Here is a 23,673-nt window from a genome sequence, read left to right as displayed (position 1 = left end):
TATTTTCACGCGGGATCTTAGCGAGTTCTTGCAAGCTCAGTGCATGCGCAGTTCACTGTTGTCCCCTGCAGTCTGAAAGCTATTGCCACAGTGCGCAAAATGGTGCCTGACATACTACCACTACAGTTTTTGATCTGCTGTCGTCAGATCCGAGGGCTATCCAAAGCTGCCCCAGATGGAACCCATAGAATGCCACAGCATTGCAGTTCACCGAGTCAGAAATTATCTCACTCCCTGGTCAGAGCATGCTCAGTCCTTTCTCTTGCCCCTTCCCTCCTTATGCAAAATGGTGCCAATTCAGCTCTAGGGGCTGACTGGGCTATGAAACCCACCCTGTTCTTGCACTACCTGTCTGATATCTGCTGCTCTGTCTCTGGTCAAATCAAACGTACCAGCAGGACGGACAGTTCTTTGTCTGGATTCACCTCCCAAGCTCCCAATGAAAGTCCCTTCCCATCTGGTTGCTGGTGGAGTTCCGACTGCTGGTGGAGTTCAGGTCGCTGTTAGCTGGAGTATCAGTCACTGAAACAACACACTGTTGTGCCCGCTGCTTTCCTGTGTCTGTCAGTCTCCAGGTACCCCTCTGCTGTTGTTCTGTCCTTTCCTATTTCCTGGAATGTGTCCTCTCTGCTTCATCCTGATTAAATGTTTCTCCATCTGTTTAAACGTGCCCTTACCCTATTCCACCATCTTGATTCCTATTCTGTGAGATTTTCTCTCTTTCCTTCCCTTCATCAGTATTGCTTGTCAGTCTCCTCGCATAATTCTAATATTTTGAGCAGAATTTATCAAGCAGTAAAGGGAAACATACAAATGCTCTCCATGGAAATTCACCACCTGTGTATTTTCAGTAGAAGTGAATTCATGAAACTTATTAAAGGCAGAGAAACAGAGAGAGAATAAGAATATCTTCCATCTATTGGTTCACTCCCCAAATTATTGCAGTGACCAGAGCTAGGCCAATCTAAAGCCAGAAGCCTCCTCAGGTCTGCCATATGGGTGCAGGAGTCCAAACACGTGGGCATTCATTCTCTGCTGCTTTTCCAGGCACATTATCAGAGAACTGAATTAAAAATGAGGGTCCCAGCGCAATGACTCAATGGCTAAATCCTCACCTTGTAAACATCAGGGCCCCGTTAAGGTGCTGGGTTGTGTCCCAGCTGCTCCACTTGCCATCCAGCTCCCTGCCTGTGCCCTGGGAAAGCAGTTGAGGATGGCCCAGAGCTTCGGAATGCTATGCACACGGGATATCCAGAAGAAGCTCCTGGCTCCTGGCTTTTGGATTGGCTCAGCTCCAGCTGCTCTGTCACTTGGGGCGTGAACTAGCAGTTGGAAGATCTTTCTCTCTCTTTCTCTCTGTAAGTCTGATCTGACTTTCCAATAAAAATAAATAAATGTTTTAAAAAAGAAATAAATGAAGCAGCTAGGACTGAAATAGGCACCCATGCGGGATGATCCCAGCAATTTAATTAAAGTATGAGAAAGCTAAGCTATGTTTAAAAAATCATGTTGTTTCCCCTCTCTAGCTAATTTGAATTGCTCAGTGATAAAGTTTATATTTGTTTCTATCTTTGCAACCTCTTTGTTTTGATTCCTGGCTTTTAGAGAAACTTCTACACTTGATTTTTAATAGTAACTCCCTTAGCATATGAACAAGACAGATACGTGGATAAAATTAAAGGAAAAAGAATTTATCATTTTTGGAGTCTAAAATCTTGGAATGGTATTTTTTTTTAAAAAATATGAATCATTTGAAAATCAGACAGAAAGAGAGAATCTCCCAACTGTTGGTGTATTCCCCAAATGCCCCCAACAGGTAGAAACTGGGCCAGATCAAAGCCAAGAGCCAGAAACCCATTGCATGCCTTCTGCCTCAGTGGCAGGAACCCAAGTGGTCAACTCGTTGTCTGCTTCCTACCCACAGAATAAAAGCAAAACTGACAATAAAAACAAATTCGATATGTGAGAGTGGCAAGAGTAAAATTTAATGAATACATTGTAAGTGTAAAAATTATTTTATTTTAAAGTGGGGTGGTGATTAAATGTATTGCCAATCATCTAAACTTCTACATGGAGGGGAGACTCCAACCCAGTGATGCAGACATGAAGTTGCCTATTTCAAGGTTGACTTGTTGGTTGCCACGGATGAGGGCTCACGAAGCTTTGCCCTTTTTGGAGGAAAGGTTGGTGTTTAAGGATCCAATTTTACTGAATGTTTTGCTGAATATTTCCCAAGTCGTTATGAGTTGGGAAGACATGATTTCAGTCTGGTAACTAAGCCTATTTATTTCTGGTTTCTTTGCAGGCATTTGAATAAGAAATACCATGATGACTAAAGCTCATCTTTACTCACTGTGTCTTCTTATACTTTATTTGGTAAGAGAGAGTGTGTAATTCCTTCATTATTTATTTGCATTTTCCTGCCATATTTAAGTTATTATCATTTTAAAGAAAAAAAAATGGTGCCTGAGGTATTGGCTCAATTACCGAATCCTCCCTCTTCAAGCACTGAGATCCAATGTGGTTGCTAGTTCATGTCCTGGCTGCTCCACTTCCCATTCAGCTCCCTGCTTGTGGCCTTGGAGAGCAAGAGAGAATGGCCCAAAGCCTTGGGATCCTCCACCTACGTGGGAGACTTGGAGAGGGCTCCTGGCATTCTAGTGGTTCAGTTCCTACTGTCGCAGCTACTTGAGGAGTGAAGCAGTGGATGGAGGATCTTTCTGTCTCTTATTCTCTCTGTAAATGCGACTTTCTAATAAAAAGAAAAAGAATCTTTAAAAACAAAGTAGTCCGTGAAAATTAAATTGTGTTATAGATACATGGTTTGTCCTGATGTGATATTTTCAGTGAAATATAAATCATCCGTCTCTCCTTCCACCTGGAAAGGTAAATTTTTCTTCACTCTTTTTTTTTTTTTAAAAGATTTATCTATTTTTTATTGGAAAGTCTTTTCTACAGAGAGAAGGAGATACAGAGACATATAAGACCTCTGGTTCACTGCCTGAGTGGCCACAGTGGCCAGAGCTGAGCTGATCCAAAGCCAGGAGCCAGGAGCTTCCTCTGGGCTTCCTATGTGGGTGCAGGGTCCCAAGGCTATGGCAATTCTCTACTACTATCCTAGGCCACAAGCAGAGAGCTAGACAGAAAATGGAGCAGCCAGAACATGAACCAGCACCCATATGGGATCTCAGTGCATGTAAGGCAAAGACTTTAGCCACCAGGCTACTGCACTGGGCCCATTTCCTTCACTCTTAAAACTCAACATCAGTTCATGGGCAAAGTTTAAAATAAAAGGTTTGATCTAGACCTTTATGTGAAACTCAAGGAACCTGAAAAAAAAAACAACCAAAAAACTACACTGATATATGTACATATTAGTCAGTGACCTTTAATTGTGACTTTTAAAAAATTTAACAATGAAAAATTACCACCAAAACATCAAGAAAAGTGTTTTCTCCATTTTTTACTTTTGTGCCTCTGTACTTCACACAAATGACTTGGAGTTTTCTGCTTGCACTTGTTTTTGGTTGTTTGTGGACTTCCAGGTTTCCTGGATTCTGAGTTCGATGGACACGCTGAAGTCCCACCCATCATCCTGAGATTGGACAGTGGGATTCAACCTTTTACTCATGCTACCTACAGTCACATATCTAGCCAAGAGATTTATTACATTAGAAAGTATTTTCCTCTTCCGTGTATGGAAGTTTCTAGATTCTCATACCTCAAATCTTACTTGCTTCACTTTGGAATCCCCTGATAATACACCAAACCCTAAATCCCACAGCATTGCAAGAGCCTGCACATTGAAAATATTTAAAAGGAGAATCAAATCTGTAAAATATACCAGAGCCTTCTGCATGGCGGCAAATGCAGTTCAAACATAGGCCTTCTTGAGCCTATGTGTCCTCATGGTCTAGAGGTTTAAGACTTGTCCCCAGGATGCCCTGACAGGGCCTGGTTTGAACATTCCCATTTGCCTTCCCTTCCTGTCCTCCCAGATGCCCTTTGATATTTACATCATTGAAACATGGTGACTTGAAATTCAGTGCAGTCACTGAACAGTCACAGGAAGTGGAATGATTCATCCAAGCTTTTAACTGCTCTGTGTGACTGGTCTAATGATGTAGTTGCACATGGGATTTGGGGATTAGGAAACTACTTCACAATCTTAAAAAAAAAAAAAAAATTGGAACATTTCTGGTCCCCGTAAATGCTAAATAAAGGATACTAAATTTGTAGTACCTGCTGTAGTGAGTTGATCAGACTACATTCATTAAGCTCTGGGATTGATGATTGGCACAATCTAAGAATTTGATATACGGTGCCTTTTTTATTACCACTACAATTTGAAAGCACAGGGTACACATCTGAATGACCCTGATCTCCATGGAGAAAGGACAATGTTACAGTTATTGCTGCAGATTTAGCTCAACCCAATGGTGGAAACAGGGTAGAAATGAAATATGTGAACAAGGACTTATGTTAGGAAACAGTGATCTGAGATCTTGGGGGAGAGAGTGAGACTCTGTTACAGCAAATTAACTTTAGGGGACATGCGTTGTTCTTCCCAGATGGAGGTAAGCATGAGAGTCCCTTCCCCCTACTCCCACCCCGGTGGGACTTCTACTTACAGGAAGGAAAATGGCTCCAAGCTCCCAGATGGTAGCAATGGTCTGGCACAGGAGGTGACCCCAGCAGAGCTGCCTCTGGGTGAAGGCTGGAGATGGCTCTCGGCCCAGTGAAATTTTGGGGACATTGCAATGCAGCCTATTCTCTCTTCTACCTCTATTCACTCCTGTCCCAAACGAAACTGGGAGTTTAGTGGAAGCTTCCTGCCTTCCCCATAAGGTTCTATCCAGCAGCAGAGGTCCTAATGTAAGATTCAGATCAACAGGCTTCTATTCTCTACTGCCTGTGGCTCTCCTATTCTGTTCTAAGAGTTGGTTTCATAGGAGATTGGAGGAGACACTGCAGGGACACACTGCATGGCGTGGAATGCAGGGTGCGGCTGAAAGTCAGTTCTTGGTGTACCACTAGGTCTGGCAGCTGTCGAGGCAACACAGATGCCTCTGCTGTGGGCCTGCTCTAAAGAGGCTTCCTGGTAGCATTGACCACAAAAGAGAAAGCACGTAGAGAGCCAAGACAATCCTGACCACACAGGGGACCCTAGCAAGTGTTAGCCCATTCTCTGTCCTTCCTTTCAGTTCTTTGCCAAGATGGTGCTTTCCTCCCAAGGCCAGGCTGAACTCTCCTTCGTGTTCTTTCACCCATTTCCACTACAGTGTCTTGCCCAGTTCTGGTGACTTGATGACTCACCACAAGTGCGCACATGGATTTTGAAATCTTTATAGCCCCAATAGCCACATTAATGGGCAGGAAGAGAGATTTGTTGCTCAGATACAAGGCTCCAACTTTGAACCCTGTGGCTGAAACACAGCCCCCTTTTGTCATTAGGCCAGGAAACTTGTGTTCATTTGAAAACTGTAGCCTTATCCCCCCACGTTGGTGGGTGAGTGTAGCTTTCCCTGACATGGCCAGTTGGAGGGCTGACTGCCTGTTGAGGCAGGACAGAGCTGGCAGACGTGGGCTGCTGCCAGCAATGGTGGCTCTGCAGGAAGTACAGTCCTCCTCTTGCACTAACCATGGCACCACCTGTACCGAGAACTTGTGCCCCACCTCCCAAAGGAGCGTGACTGAAAAACAGAGTGGAAAGGAGGAGGAGGAACAAAACGAAACCTGGGAAGGAGGAGACAGCTGGGGCTCTGTAGAATTACTGTGTGACTCAAGAATGCTCTTGGAAGTGTTGGAGGACAAAGAGATTTTGGATGGATTTGAATATTATACATGTACTGAAATGTCACACGGTGCCTATAAATAGGAACTTTTTATGTATTAGTTGAATTTTTAAAAAAGTCAAATTAAAAATGATTTTAGCCACAATTCAAAGGAAATTTTGCATTAGAGCATCTTAAAAAAAATAAGGGTTTGTTTTCCCAGACACTAAGTGGGCTGGAATGGTATCTCGTGGCTGGTTGGCAGTTCCATGATGTGACCAGAGGCTTGGGCTTATTTTACCTGATAGCACCATCTTTTTTTCTTAAAGATGTATTTATTTGTTGGAAAGGCAGGCAGCATGATAGAGAGAGAGAGAGCAGAGATAGAGCGAGAGTGAAAGACTGCAGAAAGAGATCTTCTGTCTCTGGTTATCTCCCCTAACTGTTGCAACAATCAGGCTGAAGCCAGGAAGCAGAAACTTCATCTGGATCTCCCATGCGAGTGGTCCAAGAATTCAAGCACTTGGACCATCACCTGCTGCTTCCTAGGCACATTCGCAGGGAGCTTGATCAGAAGCACGTAACAGCTGGAACAAAGCAGTCCCTTCCGTATGGGATGTGGATGGTGTCTCTCCACCATCTTCTCAACTCGCTTGTGCTCTCATGGTTCCTGATGGCTGCACCAGCTACAGATAGTGTCCATTGTCTCAGCAAGAACAAGGGAAAGAGCAATGCTAGAAACATCTGTCCTTTTCCTTTTTGATTCCTCTTTTTTCTTAAAGAGTTATCTATTTATATAAAAGACAGAGTTACAGACAGGAAGAGAGAGAGAGAAATATCTTCCATCCATTGGTTTCGTTCCCCCAAATGGTTACAGTTACTGGGACTAGGCCAAGCCAAAGCCAGGAGCCAGGAGCTTCATTTGGGTCTCCCATGTTGGGAGAGGTCTTCTGCTGCTTTCTAGGGTGCATTACCAGGGAGCTTAATCGAAAGTGGAGCAGCCAGGACTCCGACTGGAGTTCCTATGGGATGCCAGCATCTGAAGCAGTGGCTTAAACCACTGAGCTGTAATGCCTACCTTTTTAATTTTCCTTTAAAATTCTTTGTTTTATTTGAGAAGTAGAAAGAAATGTATACCATATATACACCTGCATGCGCATGTGCAAGGGAGCACGAGGTCCACAGTGGCTGGGGCTGAGCCAGGCTGAAAGCAGGAGCCAAGAACTGGACCTGGATCTCTCATGTGGAAGGCAAGGACTGGAGAACCATTACTGCTGCGCTGTAGGATTGTGTGAGAGTAAAATGCTAAAATCGAGAGTGGAGCTGGGACTTGAACTCAGGAACTCTGTGCAGAGATGCAAGTATTCCAAGTACTGTGTTAACTACTAGACCAAATACTACCCCTGTTCTCTTCCAACAGGAAAAGCAGCTTGGCAGTAATGCTCCCTCACACTTCTTCAGACTCCTTGCTTGTATTTCACAAACCATAACAAGGTCACTGGCCATCCTCCTAGCTGCAGGGACCTGGAAAGTGACAGTTGGCGTCCCAATCTTTGTGACCAGAGGCAGAAAAGGAGAGGGGTTGGCAGTGGCTTGGGGACAGCTTATCTGTGGACCTATTAAAACCTGGAGGGAGAGAAGACCAAGTTTCAAAGCCCTCTGCACTCTCCTTTGTTATTTCTCTGTTATCAGACAACCAGGATCAACTGAGTGAAGACTCAGCAAACTAGGGGATGTAGTAAGAGACCTTTTCCCTTGTGGCTTGCGTGCTGATTGTTTGTGGGTTGTTCCTTGCAGGCAGCAGTTTCCAGGTTGGGAGTACACTTGTTCTTCCTAAAGAAGTGGAGGACAAAGTCTCTTCTTCCCTGTACAATTCTTCTTACTGGTTCCATATGATTTACCCCCAATACCATTGACTGGCCATGTCAGGCTTCTGAGCCTGATGTGTCTTACATTTCACCACAAACAGGAAATGCAAAGAACCACCTGGCAAGGGTGCGGGAAGCTGGTATTGGGCATGGGCACTAGGTCCCTGGTTCTGGAAGGGACCTGTTTGGGGCATGGCTGGTTCTTCCTTCCTGTGTGTGTGTCTACTCTGTTCTCCCTCTCCTTTCAGAGGGCTCTGTTGGTGAGGGCCTGTGCTTCCCATTCTCTGGTTAGATGCCTGCCTGTCCCCACTAAGACTGGCTTTCCCTCCACTAATCTTTTGACACCCAGAGTGTTGGTTCCAGAGTTTCTGGGTAGAATTCTGCTTTCAGCTACTCCCTAGGAAGATTGCTTCTCTTCCCTCTACCTGAATCACAGCACCTGGAAAACTGGGCTGTCATTCACCAAGGTAGGATAATAGCCAAGATGAAATGTGCTTAGTTCCTTCCACGCATGCTTGTGTAAGTGTAAGTGCTTCTCACTGTCCCAGCTGCTCTGGTTACAATTCTCCCTGGGTGTGGATGGCCATAGGGCTGCTTTGCTTTTAGGTGTAGGCTTTTGGCGTTTTTGAATCATAGGGGACTTCTGCCTGAAATAAATAGTTTTAACTTTTTCTAAGTGAGTCAAGAGCTAATCAACTGTTAAAAACAGCAAAGTTTTCTTTCAATCCAAATTCTTAAGATTCTGATTTCTTAAAATACAAATGAAGATTGATTTGAATACAAATTATCATGTAACTGTGGTTTTGAAGAACTGTACTAAATGAATCTATATATCCTTTCTCTTTTATCAATGTAGTTATGCTTGAGGTGACTGTGGGCTCCAAGGCACTCAGAATCTACCCTGAATATCATTATCAAATAACAGAAGCAGAAGGAAGTGTTTGAAGAAGCTGGTGTAAGACTAAATAGGACTTAACAGGCAGAGTGCCAGTGTGGGAGACCCTGAGCTTTTGCCCTGTCACACTCCAGTGCGTGCAAACCCTCTGAGCCGCTTTAATTTTATCAAAGAGTTCACATTCTTCCCATAGTATTCTCCCAGATTGCTGTGCTGGTTACATCGTGTACAAAGCTACAAGACATGGAATAGAACCTCTGTTGTGATCAGATTTCTGTTTTCAGCCATGAGAGTCTTATGTCTCACATGTCTGTTTTGGATATCATGACAAAATCAGCAGATGACACACAAGTTCACAGATGGATGCTCATTTTTCTCTCTTTGTTCACAGGCAGGTGGATATGGCCAAGAAGTCAAGTTCAGTGGACCCCTGAAAGCCATGACATTTTCTATTTATGAAGGTCAAGAGCCAAATCAAATCATATTCCAGGTAAAAGCTACCCTTGGTCACTGTCATCTCAATTTCCCGGGCTTTCTTGGTAGACTTGCATTCCCATGCCTGCTGTAGGGCGGGAAACAAAACAGGTACATTACAGATCTCACAATCAAGAGGATGCATCAGATAGAGGTGGATGGTTGCAGTGTGGGAAGAGCTGTTCCCGCCACGTCATTCTGACTTTTTTAGTGGGTCTCTGGAGAGCCTGATGCCCAGGCCCTGCCTCTCCCTTGGGATGGACCAATCACTAGGGAGGAAGCTGGCCATCCAACCATTTCTCCCACCCTACTGCCCCTGTTTTCTGTTCTATGGGCTTGCTGCTTGAGGCCCCTGAGATGGCCTTCTCTGGGCTCCTCCCTGCCACCTTGGCACCTGGTTTGGGTCCTGACCTCTGGGCTGGCCAGGGTGTGCCAGAGCTTGAGGCTGTCTCCTTGTATTGGGTACCTAGGAAGAGCTTCAGACTGAGGGCAGGTTTCAGCTCTCATGACAATAATCCTGAAAATGCAAAGTAGAAAGAAAGTAATTTGCATGTGTGTTTAGCAGATGTCTGCTCAGTGAATGCTTGGAACTGAAGTGGTGGATGGTGTGTCCACCTGCCTCTGGGGGCCCCATGACTCCTCCCATGCCATGCACCAGGGAGCCACCAAAACTTGCTAGGCTGCCTGCCACTAACTTTTGTGTGTTTATTTTGGAGGACAGTTCCTGACTACAGAGGAGAGGCCAGAAGCTGCCTCATTCTCTCTTATTTGGTACAGAGTCAATACGAAAGGTTTTCCCTGCAAGAGACAGTGGAGGTGTGCATGCGTAGGTCCAGCTCTGTGGTGCTGAATGTTAAAAAGGGCCATGGCCTTCAGTCAAGCGGGACACGATGGGAACTTAGTACGCTGGCAGCTGACAAAATTGACCTGGTGGGAGAAGGGAGGAAGGACACTAGGCAGAGGCCCAGCAGAAAGGCTGGGCTCTGCAGGGCTGGCTGCTGGGTAGCAGGGGCCAGGAAAAGCCATGGGAGGAGCTATTGCAGAGATGGATTCTGGCTCCTGGAGTGCTAAGGGGTTCTCCTCAAAGCAATGGGGCTAATCAGGCATCATTCAGAAAAGACTGCTCTGGCCACACATCAGAGCAGGAAAGGGCAGAAGTGGTCAGTGACTGTTGGCAGGCTCACCCAGACACAGATTCCCCATTTACTTACTTTGCCCAGCCAGGAGCACATGTGTGCAGATTTATACTTTCAAAAATTGCTTTCCTTTGAGTGTCACACTTCACAAGCTGGTAAGAAATTTATGTGCTCGGTACATATTTATTTATTTTTTATTAAGCATGTATAAAGTGCTTGATAGGGTAAGACAGTATGTTAGACGCTGGTGATACCGATGACCTGGCCGTGGTGAACTTACTGGTTGGTGGGACAAAAGTGATAAGTAAACAGATGCTTGCCTTGAAGGTTCTGGAGGGAACCTGGTGGGATGCAGAGGGGCAACCACAGGTGATGCAGAATGATGAATGAAACACGTGTATATATATCAGGTACAACATGTTGCTTGGAACCCTGCATGCATTGTGGGATGGCTAACCCGAGCTAATTAGCATGAGGATTACTTCATATTGTTATCTTTTTTGATGAGAACATTTAAAATCAAAGAGTGACTCATGTTTCTGTGAGGATGGTAGTGGGTGATTATTCTAATCTGAATAGTTAAAGATGAGTATTTGCTCCCCAAACCGGAAGCAGACACAGAGTATCAACACCACAGAAGGAGAAGCATCGGTGTGCACTGATTGAGAAAGTGGCACATGGCAGATGATCCAGAATGGGGTCGGGGCAGTGCAGGAAAGTCCGCATGTTTGAGAGGTCAGAATGGGCTGGGGTGGCCTTTCCATCGGCGCTAGGCAACAGGACATGGGGAAGTTTGAAATGGAAGGAGCATCCCTAAGTTTGTGCATGCATGCGTTTCTTCTGATCACCTTTCATAGGAATTGAAGGCATGAGCCCACGAGCGCGAAGGGTCTTACGCTATTGTCTGATGGAAGGTGACAGCGACCTGGGTTAGGGGATTCTGTGGTGTGAATGTTGATGTGCTCTGGGACTTGTATGCTCAAACTGGACTAATAAGAGGTGGAGCTTTTGGAAAGTGATGAGGCCATGAAGATGGAACCTTAGATGGGATTCGTGTTCTCATCAGAGGGAGCCTGTGAGGAGACAGAGAAGGCCTGTCTGTGAGGAACCTGCCCTCAGCAGTTGCCAGCTTGACGTTGGCATTTCGAGTCACTCAAAGTGTTCACAGTGCATCTCCGCCATTAGTAAACCTGCCTGGTCTAAAGCATTCTGTTCCAGCAGCCCAAATGCAGGAAGAGTGGAGGGGAGGCAACCGGCAGGAGAATTGCAAGGAGGTCAGCATTCTCAAGTTGGTTGCTATGTGAGTGCACAGGTGTTTTGGGAAGGTCTCTAGCTGGTTTATCTGGGTCGGGAGTGGTGCAGTGAGGGTGAGAGCAAGCAAAAGGCTAATGGAAACGTCAATAACATCAGGCTTATTTGACTTTAAGATTATCTGTGAGGCAGCCAGGTGAAGATGCCTGGGAAACAGTGGTCACACGGGTCTAAAGATACATGCTACCAATGTTCCTTAAACAGGAGCAAATGCAGTGCTTGGGTGTGTAATGAAAGGCCAGCTGTTGTGAATTGTCACAGCTACCCCTTGGGGCCAGCCAACACAACAAAACCCAGAGAGAGCAATGAAACCCATGTGCACAAATGTGAAATTAAGAAGCGTCTAAAACTGTCCTTAGCATATGAAGAAACAGGGAGTACAGGAGACTGGCAAAATGAGAATCCTTGGGAAGAGGTTAGGCTCAATTCAGTTCTAGGTAATTTTCACTAATCTACTATACTGGATTTTTTTCTAGCATATTGACAATTGTATATGTTTTTGAAACATCTCAGGGTTTTAGAACATTGGTACTGTTTTAAAGGTAGCGACAGAATATTTGTATTAGATAAAATGTTAGAGACTTTTGGAACCAACCACTTGTTTAATAGAGTGGGGAACTGAGGGTTAAATAGGTTGATGGCAGAGCTGAGAACAGAACATCCACCTTTGACTTAAACATGCTGTTCTAGGGCTGGTGCGGAGGCCCAACATGCTAATTCTCCACCACTAAGCTCCAGCATCCCATGCGAGTAGTGGTTCATGTCCTGGTTGCTTTACTTCTGATCCAGCTCCCTGTTTATGGCCTAAGAAAGCAGCAAGATGGTCCAAGCCTTTGGGACCCTGCACCCATGTGGGAGACCTGGAGGAATCTCCTTGTTCCTGCAGTTGTGGCCATTTGGGGAGTGAGCTAGCAGATAGATCTTTCTCTATCTCTCTATCTATAAAATCTGCATTGCCCTCCCGCCCCCCCCCAAAAAAAAAACCTTAAAAATAACAACAAAAAATATTGCTCTCTGTGCATGCTGGAACAAGGAGATGACGTAAAGCCAGCCTTTGCTCTTTATGAAGTGGTGGTAGTGGGAGGTGCTAAATAGAACTGTTACCCGGCACCTGATCTTAGGGAAGGATGCACAAACCAAGCCTGTTGCCCCAGGAGATTGGGCCCTGGGTTGCTAATATCTTTTCTGCTTCTTCTTTTTTAAAAGAGATTTATTTATTTTTATTGGAAAGTCAGACATACAGAGAGGAGGAAAGACAGAGAGGAAGATCTTCCATCTGATGATTCACTCCCCAAGTGATCACAACAACTGCAGCTAAGCCCATCTGAATCCAGGATCCTGGAACTTCTTCTGGGTCTCCCACGAGGGTGCAGGGTCCCAAGGCTTTGGGCCATCCTGGACTGCTTTCCCAGGCCACAAGCAGGGAGCTGGATGGGAAGTGGAGATGCCGGGACATGAACTGGCGCTCATATGGGATCTCGGCACGTGCAAGGTGAGGACTTTAGCTGCTAGGCTACCAAACCAGGCCCACTAATATATCTTCTAAATTAAAATGAGACAAATGACTATAGACTTCTTTCATTGAGGATTTTCAGCTACCTCTGGCTCAGTACTCTCTAGAGGCTTCCAGATAGTATGACAGTGTGGCGTAAATCTTTTCTTTGTATCCATGAAATACAGCTCATGTACCATAAACATTAACTTTCAAAATGCAGAGTGTGGCGGCTTCCTGTACAAAGAAATGTAACTGTTACCACTGCCCAGTTCCAGAATGTTCTCATCAGCCACAGAACGCATTCCATGGCCATTAGTAGTCACTGATCTTTTGCCTCCCTTTGGCTCCTGACTTTTGGTTTTCTTAGATTTGTCTGTTCTAGACGTTTCATATTAATAGAATAACCCGGACTATGCTAATAATGTTTTCAACATTCAGCCATATTGTAGTCTGTATCAGAACTTCATCACTTCTATGACTGAACAATATTGCAATGGATGAATACACCTAATTTGAATATCCATATATCAACATGTGGGCATTTGAGGTATTTTCATTCATTCATTATACAATGGTGTTGCTAGTGTAATTTGTTCATATGCATCTTTTTCTGAGGCCATTTTCCATTTTGTTGAGACGACCCAACACACAGACACACCAAATGAGTGGGTCGCAGTTACTGTTGTGCTGATGCTTAACTTTTGAGGAAAGAAAAACTTTTCTATTTACAGTCCCACTAGCTGGTTACAGTTCCATCAACATTGTAGAAGAGTTTTAATTTGCCACTTCTTCGTCACCTTGTTATTATGAATTTAATTTTTATCAGTATTCAGGTGTTTACAAAATGGTATTTGCTTGGTAATTTTTATTTGCATTTCACCAATAACTAATGACATTGAGTATCATTTCATGTGCATTGGAGAAATATCTATTCATAACCTTTTTGTATGTCTTAGTTAGATTACTTTTCTTTATTGTAGAGCTCTTTATGTATTATGTATACACATCCTCCCTTATCAGATAAATTATTTGAAAACGTTAATCCTATGGGATATTTTTCTTTCTTGATAATTTTCTTGGCAAATAAATGCTTTTAATTTTGATGAGGTGCCATTTTTTTCCTTAGTTATTCATTTGTTTTTATGTCATGTCTGTGAAACCATTGCTTCATCCAAGGTCATGAAGACTTGTGGCAATTCTTTCTTTTGTAGTTTTACCTCTTCCATTTAGGTCTCTATTCCATGTTGAGTTAGTTTTTCGGAGATGTGTTTGGGGGAAAAACTGAGGTTACCACTAACTTTCTTCCTTCCTTTTCTTTTCTTTCTTTCTTTCTTTCTTTCTTTCTTTCTTTCTTTCTTTCTTTCTTTCTTTCTTTCTTTTCTTTCTTTCTTTCTTTCTTTCTTTCTTTCTTTCTTTTCTTTCTTTCTTTCTTTCTTTCTTTCTTTCTTTCTTTCTTTCTTTCTTTCTTTCTTTCTTTCTTTCAGTGTAACAGGGCATGTAGAGATCCAATTGTTCCAGTACCATTTGTTGAAAACACTGTTGTTCTCCAATTGAGATATCTTGGTACCCTTGACAGTAATCAACTGACCATTAACATAAAAGTTTAATTTTATTCCTTTGATTTATACATCTATCCTAAGTACCCCATTATCTTGAACTATACCCTCACAGTAAATTTAAACAATTAACTGAAAACAAAAAGATGAATAGAGAGTTAATGACAGAGAGAGAGAGAAAACACTGTACCATTTGTTGATTAATTCTTTAAATGCCTACAATAGTTGGAGCTGGGCTGCTGAAGCTGGGAGTTGGAGATGAGTCCAGGTCTCCTGTGTGGATGCAGGGACCTAATTACTTGTGCTGTCACCACTGCCTCCCAAGGTCTGTTTCAGCAGGAAGCTGAAGATAGGAGCTACAGTTGGGTATTGGACCCAAGTACTCTGATACAGGACATAGTTGTCCCAACTGATATATTACCTACTGGAATAAATGGCCATCTCTATTGTAAACTTGAGATCAATTTTAAATCTTGTTCAAGATTTTTCTTTTTTGATTATTTGGAATCTCTCTTGCATTCCTATAGAGTTTTAGGACTGATTTATCAATTTTAAAAATTAGACAGTAGTGGTTTTGGTAGGAAATGTGTTGAATCTGCTGATTAACTTTGGAGTATTGTCTCCTTGATAATATTAAATTTTTAAACTTATAACCATGAGGCATCTATTTACATTTCCTTTTGTGAATATTTATTTCTGTTAGAAAGACAGATGAGATTTACAGAGAGAAGGAGAAACAGAGAGAATGGTCTTTGAAGATTTGGGCAATTTTCTGGAGCTTCTGGGTTCAGAGTCCCAAGGCTTTGGGCCATCCTTTACTGCTTTCCCAACCCATACCACAGTGAACTGGATGGGAAGTGGAACAGCTGGGACATGAATCAGTGCCTGTATGGGATCCTGGCACTTGCAAGATGAGGATTTAACCATTGAACCATCATATCAGGCCCAATTTATATATTTTAAATTTCTTCCAACAGTATTTGCTAATTTTGAAAAAGATTTATTTATTTTTATTGGAAAGTCAGTTACAGAGAGAAGGAGAGACAGAGAGGAAGATCTTCTATCCACTGATTCACACCCTGAGTGGCCACCATGGCTGCAGCTATGCCGATCTGAAGCTAGGAGCCTGGAGCTTCTTCCAGGTCTCCCACATGGGTTCAGGGTCCCAAGGCTTTGGGCTGTCCTCCACTGCTTTTCCAGGCCACAAACAGGGAGCTAGATGGAAAGTGGAGCAGCTGAGACACAAATCGGTACCCGTATTAAATCCCAGCACACATAAGGCGAGGACTTCAGACACTAGGCTACTGTTCTGGGTCCCCTAGTGTATATTTTAATCAGAAAAGGATGTTGGTTTTTGTCAAATAACTTTTTTGCCTCTACTGAGATACTCATGTGGGTTTTGCACTTTTTTTCTATTAATAAGGGTGTCATCATTCACCTTGGATTCCAGGATAGATACTACTTGATAATAATATACAGTCTTTTTTGTATGATGATAGATTCAATTTGGTAGTTCCTTCACTGAAATGCCTGTATCTCTATCTGTAAGATTCATTGATCTGCTTTTCTTGGGTTGCCTTTTGGGTATTGAGATAGCACCAAACTCACAGCATGAGTTAGGAACCAAACCTTACTCTAACAGTTTTTGGGAGAATTTGTGAGGCTTTGGTGTTAATTATTTTTCATACTTCACTGGTAGACTTTACCAGTGAAACCGTCTGTTCCTGGGCTTTTCTTTTTGGGAGTGTTTTGACTGCTAATTCAAATTCTTGTTATAGTTTAGCAATCTGTTGAGTATTGGAGTGTGTTATTTGTAAACTCCACAAATTTCCTTCTATTATTATTTGTTGATTTCATTCCATTATGGTAAGAGCACATATTTTATATGACTTTCTTAAAATACAAAATTATTATTTTAAAATTTGAGAAACAGGGTGGGAGGTGCTCTACAGAATCGGACAGTGAGCAAGCACATTTTCCACTGGGTTACTACCCAAATGCCCACAGTCGCTGGGGCTAGGCCAGGACAAAGCCAGGAACGGGGACTTAATCCAAGTCACCAATGTAGGTGATAGGCATCCAGGTCCTTTGAGCTGTCATCTGCTGCCTCCCAGGGTGTATATTAGTAGGAAACTGGAATTGGGAGTGGAGCCAGTGTGCCAGTTGAAACACTCCAATATGGGAGGCACGGAATGTGAATGTCAGCTGACAGTGTAATTGCTGTGCTACATGTCTTCACTTATATGACCTCAATCTTTTTATATTTTAATTTTTTTTTTTAAGGTGGAGGGAGAGTGTGAGGGAGGAAAGGAGAGAGGGAGGAGGAGGAGAGACAGAGATCTCTTCCTATTGCTGGTTCACTCCCTAAATGCCTGGGATACTTAGGGCTGGGTCAGGCCTAAGTGAAGAATTTGGCATTCCATCTGATCTTCCAAGTAGGTGGCAGTGCTTGCGCCGTCATTGCTGCCTCCTAAGAGGACATGTCAGCTGGAAGCTGTTTCCAAACAGACTTGTTTGTGGTCCAAAAAATCCATCAGAGAATGTTCTATGTGATTGGTTTTTGTTGGATTAAATCTTTTGTAGGTATCTGTTAGTTTCTGATCAACTTGTACTTTTGTTTGAGTCTTTTATTTTCTCACTTATTTTCTGTCTTGAAATCTTCTATTACTGTTAAATTTTATATTCTTTTCAATTGTATCAATCTATTTTTCTTATATTTTGGCATGTTCATAATTCATAAGTTTTCTTTGGTCTTTGTATCATTTCAGAATATACCTTTTGTCTTCTTAAAATTATTTTTCTTTTCTTAAGATTTATTTGTTTTTATTGTAAAGTCAGATTGATACAGAGAAGGAGACACAAAGAGAAAGGTCTTCCATGTATTTGTTCACTCCCCAAATGGCCACAATCATCAGAACTGAGCTGATCTCAAGCCAAGAGCCAAGTGTTTCCCATGTGGTGCAGGTTCAACATCTTCCCATGCAGAAGATGTTGAGCCATCCTCCTCTGCTTTGCCTAGCCACAAGAAGGAAGCTGGATGGAAAGTGGAGCAGCTGGGATACAAATTGTGCCCATATGGGCTGTTGGAGTTTGTAGGTGGCAGATTAGTGAATTGAGCCATCATTCCAAGCCCCAACAATTCCACCTTAAAGTCTGTTTTGTCTGAAAACAGTGTAGAATAATTTCCCTGTTCATTTTGGTGGAAAATTTTGTTGGATTTGCAATTCTTTATTTGAGAGTTTTCTCTTTTGTTACCTGACTGCTGTCTAGTCTTTATGAGGAGTCAGCTGTGAATTTTACTGAGAATCCCTTGTATATGATGAGTCCGTAATTCCCAGGTTTCCCAGGTTTCTTCCTGCTTTTTGCCTGTGATGTTTCCAGGTTTCATTCTCTGAGTTTATCCTGCCTGGAACTCAGTACCTTGGGTGCATGCATTAGTCTGGATGTGTTAAGATTTTTTTTCCTTTATTTGAAGGGCAAAGTAAGAGACAGAAGAAGAGCTTCCATGTGCTGTTAAATAGCTTCAACAGCCAGCATGGAGTCAGTTTCAAACCGAGAACCAGAACCTCCATCCTGGTCTCCCACATGAGAACCAGTGGCCCAAGTACATGGGTCATATTCTGCTGCCTTTTTAGCAAGAAGCTGGATTAGAAGTGGAATAGCCAGGATTTAAACTGGCCCTCTCAAATGTGATGGCCACATAGCGAGTGGTGTTTTAACCTGCAGTGCCACACCCATCACCCCTAGTGTTTCAATTTGGGAAGATTTTGTCATGATGTTTTCAAGTCATCTTACCATATATGAGACTGTTTGATGGTGTTGACACTGGTCTCTGAGGCTCAATTCATTTATTTAAAAAGATTTATTTTTATTATTTTGTTTTATTGGAAAGGCGGATATACAGAGAGGAGAGACAGAGAGGAAGATCTTCTGTCCAATGATTCACTCCCCAAGTGAGCGCAATGGCCAATGCTATGCCGAACCGAAGCCAGGAGATTCTTCTGGGTCTCCCACGCGGGTGCAGGGTCCCAAAGCCTTGGGCCGTCCTCGACTGGTTTCCCAGGCCACAGGCAGGGAGCTGGATGGGAAGCGGGGCTGCCGGGATAGAACCGGCACCCATATGGGATCCCAGGCGTGCAAGGCGAGGACCTTAACCACTATGCTATCGCGCGGGGCCCTCAATTCATTTTTATTCACTTTTCTCCGTGTGCTTTAGACTGAATGCTCTCAATCGATTTACTTTTTTAAGTTCACTGATGCTTTTTTCATATCTACTTTTGAGTCCACTTGATGAATTTTTAACTACAATAATTAATACAATAGATGAATAAGTACAGCAACAGTGAATTTTCCTTTCATCATAGTCCTTTAAACTCGAAAGTTCCTATTTAAAAAAAAAACAAACTTACTATTGGTTTATTAATGTTCTCTGTTTGGTGAGATAGTATTTTCATACTTAGGATTTTTAGAGATCGCTTCCTCTAGTTGTTTTAGCTGCTAAAATGTGAAGTACTCCCAAAAGAGTGTGGAAAAATGGAATGAAAAGTTGTTTATTTTTGTGCATAAAATGTTTGGAAGTCCACGCATAGTTTTGTCATAGTTGGGATTTTCATGAACTTCTCAAACACTCCACATGTGCATACATGACATTTTTATACAAATAAGCCTATCTTTTCATTCTGTGAGGTACAGTAGGTATCGTGTGAGTACAGGCGTGGGGCTTCTCAGGGATGGTTCACGTTGACTGCTTTGTATTTCTAAACGTAGTTGTATAGTTTGTGATCATCTGTTGAAAGCTGGACATTTTAAATCCCATAAAGTGGCAACTCTGGAATTCATATCCTTTCCTTTTCCAGAAGTTAATTACAGCTGGTGATTTGGGCATGGAGTTTCCTAACTAATACTCTAAAATGTGTATGGAGTGTTCAGCTAGGGACTAGAAAGGAATTTCCTTAAATGCCTGGAGCTACAGATTCTCCTGCCTTCCAACTCCACCCCTCTGTCTGCTTGAACACACCTCCTCAATGTGGCAGGAAATTACAGCCTTGTTAGCTTTCACTTCTTTCTTAGGGTTGAGGTTAGCCGGAGGTGAGGGGTCAGGACTGCCTCAGGCCTGTCCTGAACATGGCACAGCCTCTCTCCTGCATGAGCTTTCCTGGAGCTCCACGCTTCCTGTGTCCATCTCATTCCCAGCTTTTTCTTTGATCAGCTTCCTCTTTGTGTGAACTGCTACCATCGCCTCAGGCAGCTACCAATTTCAACAATCACTGCTGATGTTTTCAGCCCCAGTGGAATATTGTGCATAGTGGGTGAATACTGAATCAGCCAGTTAAACAGGCACCTGAGGTGTTCCAGGCACGTCCCAGACAAGCCAGATGACAACTGTCTCTGGCCAAAGGGTCTTTGGGAAGCTTTAGATTCCTCTGTCCCTGGTGTGATTCTGAAGCTGTTGGTTTTTAGTTGGCTTCCCATCACAGGGAGAAGTGACTGGTTAGCATCAGCCAACATTCAGTAATTTTTGAAACAATGCAAGTTTCTTGGGTTTTGCAAGCATCTGGTTATTTTCTTAAGCTCTGTTCAAGTTCGAATTTACCACTGCTGCTTGTGTGCGTCACGTATATGGAGAAGTGATTATATGTGGTTACTTTTTATTGGAAAGGCAAATTTACAGAGAGGAGGAGAGATGGAGAGAAAGATGTTCCATCTGCTGGTTCACTCCCCAAGTGGCCACAATAGCTGGAGCTGTGCCAATCCGAAGCCAGAAGCCAGGAACTTCCTCTAGGTCTCCCATGCAGGTGCAGAGTCCCAAGGCATTGGGCCGTGCTCAACTGCTTTCCCAGGCCACAATCAAAGACCTGGATATGAAGCAGAGCCACCAGGAATAGAACTGACACCCATATGGGATTCTGGCTTGTGCATGGCAAGGACTGTAGCTGCTAGGTTACCGCACAGGGCTCAAGATAGCATTTTAAATATATATCACAGTCACAGACTTATTGACTCCATTAAATAAAGAGTTCAATAGGGCATGGTCCAGCAATAAAACAGGTCAGGGCTACACACAGTAGCCAAAGGAAAGGAGGTTGGTTTAGTTTCAATCACATAAAGTGAATTTTAAAATAGTTACATAATCATTAAGAATGGAATGATATTTTAATTCCTATCAACTGGTTTGACAGATACTTAAAGTCTGAGAACACACTGTATTTGCAGTGTGTCTGATACACACAGACATTTCATTCTTTAAAATTTTATCTCCCTCATGTAAGGCAGAACATGATGTGTTAGTCTTTCTGTGTCTGGCTTCCAGAAAATCTTGTTCTGATAAAAATGTGTTTTTTATTGGTACATTGAATACTTTTAGTAGCTATTATAATCATAGGCTGGATTTATATTCTTTTGCTATTTTTATTTTGAAAGAGATTTTTTTAATGCATTAGATCACTCCACAAATGACTACAACAGCCAAGGCTGGGCTAGGACCGAAGCCAGGAACCTGGAATTCCATCCAGGTCTCCCACTTGTGAGTGAGCCAGTAAACACATCTCTCTCTTTCTCTCTCTCTCTCTCTCCTCTCATCTCTGTCCTGTTCTCTCTGTAAGTTTGCCTTTCAAATAAAAAGATCATCTTTTACTAAAAATAGAAATTATTTTCTTAGGATAACTTCTGCATGATAACATATACTCTCAAAGGCCACAAACCTGTTATGCTTCAGGTGCTTGGGAAAGAATTTCATGGATTTATGTTTTCATCAATAATGTATGCATGTATTTATGGCCCAGTTTAAATTAGCATCATTTAAGAATTAACTGATAAAAATTTAGAATGATTAATGAGCTTGAATGACTTATACCTCTGGTTGAATGTGGATCATCCATTCTTGTGATCTTAAAATGTGTTAGAGCTGTCCTGTGAAGAGTAGTTGATACTGTTTTCCCTTCTGAAAAAAAAGAGCTTATTATGTAGTATCGTGGCAAGTTGAAATCACATATGAGTTGTTTTCCTTAATATTAACATATATCTTAATCTTTGCTATAATGTTGAGAAGAACTAATATCTTTTTGTTGCACTAGTAACAAAAATGCTTTTTTTCCAATTTCTTAGAAGCTAGTAATAGCACATCTTTCAGGTGGTCCCAGAAAAAAAGCACACACCTTAATCCAAGACAAAATTTAACGCGTTAATGACTTTTGGCAATGTATTATATGCTGATGTTTTGAGGTTAACATTTTAAGTTATGATGCACAAGCAAACTTAGAATGTGTCCTTTCAAATCCAAAAGTTTCTTACTTAGTACTTGTGCAAAGGAAAACTTTGCCTAGTGTTGGTGACTTTCTATCAATTGCACAACATTGTTTTTCTTCCCAACTTAGTGTTTTTTCTTCCCCCTCAGTTTAAGGCCAATCCTCCTGCTGTGACATTTGAGCTATCTGGCGAGACAGATGACATATTTCAGATACAACCAGATGGACTTCTGTATTGTGTCCGAGCCCTGGACAGGGAAACGAGGGCTGTCCACCATCTTCAGGTGAGCTGAGACCAGACAAAGCATATGACTTGGTTTGTGTTGCACCTTTGATCCTAGAAGTGTCACCTTCTTGCCTTGTGTCCTGTGGCAGTGCTCCCAACATTCTCAGCATGCTTTGCCAGTTGCATCTATTTCTTACAAACTACAGAGGGTCATGGTCAAAATGTAAAATGTTTAGTTAGTTAGCCTTTGGGAAACCATAGTGAGAAGGAGAGAAACACACACACACACACACCAGTCCATTGTCATCTGTTGATTCACTCCCATATAGCTTCAGTAGCTGGAATTGGGCCAGGCTGGAGCCAGGAGCCAGGGGCCAGCAACCTTCTCCAGCTGTCCCATGTGAGGGTCAGGGATTTAGGTGCTTGAACCATCATCTACTGCCTCTCAGACACATAATAGCGACCTGGATCACAACAAGATGAGCCAGGACTCAAACTGGGATTGGGATGTGAGTGTCCCAAGTGACAGTTGAACACACCATGCCATAACACCTGCCCCTAGAGTAACTTAATTTACACTGCCAATCCCCTCAGGTGGTGTTACTCACAAATGCTGTTTCTATACTCAAGCTCATAGGTTCAAACCAAGCCAATACCTATCTGATGCTTCACTGGGGCTGTCCCTTTGGCCATTGCATGGGCTCTACCCAACACCATGGGCAGAGTGAGTACTGGATTGGGCTCCTTTGGGCCTTGGAGGAAGCAGAAGGAACCAGTGGTCAGAGGCTGAGTCTTCTCCCTGTCTTGTCTCATTCGTTTTCATGGTTAGCATCCAAATTCCTGGGAATGGTGGAGAGCTGACTGTGAGCAAGGGCAAGCTGGCAGCTGTTGCCCGGCCCCTTCTGCTGGGGGTTTGGCATGGGAGCCAGCGTAATGCTCTGCGAGAGGACAGGGCTATTTGTAGACTCAAGGTCAGAGTGCTGTCATATCAGTAGCTCCAGACACCTGGAAGAGAAGCATGTCATGTGTCCAGCACACCCAACTGGAGAGCTGCTGCCATGAACAGCCACACTCAACCCACTGGGTCCTTATTATAAGCAGTTCCCAATTGGGGATTTTATGGGTTCTTTTCCCCCCAAAGGCACCTGATCCATGATTTTGTGAGCTCTGCACTCCTTCAAGTGGCTTCAGGTTATATGTTTTGAAGTGCAGCCTTACCAAGATGGTTCCCTTTACTTCAACATCAGGTTGTAGCCCTGGACAGTCATGGAACTGCAGTGGAGGGCCCAGTCCCCATCACTATAGAAGTGAAGGACATCAACGACAACCGACCCATGTTTCTCCAATCCAAGTACGAAGGCTCAGTGAGGGAGAACTCACGCCCAGGTAACAGGCATGGGCCTGGAGACACTGATGGAGAGATGGAAGGGTATCGGGTAAAAGGGTGTGATTCATGTGGCTAAGAGCCATGACCATGGTGCACATTAAACCCTTGCTATCATTGAACTTCTGGGAGTTGATTTGCTGTCCCTGTTGCTCTAGAACAGGCTTTTTTTAACCCTTGTTACCATGGAAATCTTAGCCCTGCTCTATTTCTTTTCTTGAGAACTGTCTCATGCATGATCGGACATTTATCAGCTCCCCTTTTCTATACCCACTACATGTCTGGAGAAACCTCTTCCCTCCCAAATTGT

General features: G+C 43.1%; 1 protein-coding gene across 1 annotated transcript in view; it reads left to right on the top strand.

The window, feature by feature from the left end:
* The first annotated feature begins 2,325 nt into the window (after positions 1-2,325).
* The window catches only part of CDH17 (cadherin 17), a 62,594-nt gene continuing 41,246 nt past the window's right edge, over positions 2,326-23,673 (top strand). The window contains exons 1-4 of the mRNA XM_040995222.1: positions 2,326-2,376; positions 8,929-9,027; positions 21,903-22,037; positions 23,227-23,365. Of these exons, the coding sequence (XP_040851156.1) occupies positions 2,326-2,376; positions 8,929-9,027; positions 21,903-22,037; positions 23,227-23,365 (424 nt within the window). The remainder of the gene's footprint in view (positions 2,377-8,928; positions 9,028-21,902; positions 22,038-23,226; positions 23,366-23,673) is intronic.

This window comes from Ochotona curzoniae, unplaced genomic scaffold (genome assembly GCF_017591425.1).
Source record: "Ochotona curzoniae isolate NIBS_2020 unplaced genomic scaffold, NIBS_Ocur_1.0 contig_1071, whole genome shotgun sequence".
NCBI lineage: Eukaryota > Metazoa > Chordata > Mammalia > Lagomorpha > Ochotonidae > Ochotona > Ochotona curzoniae.
This window is presented reverse-complemented; position numbering and strand designations above follow the sequence as displayed.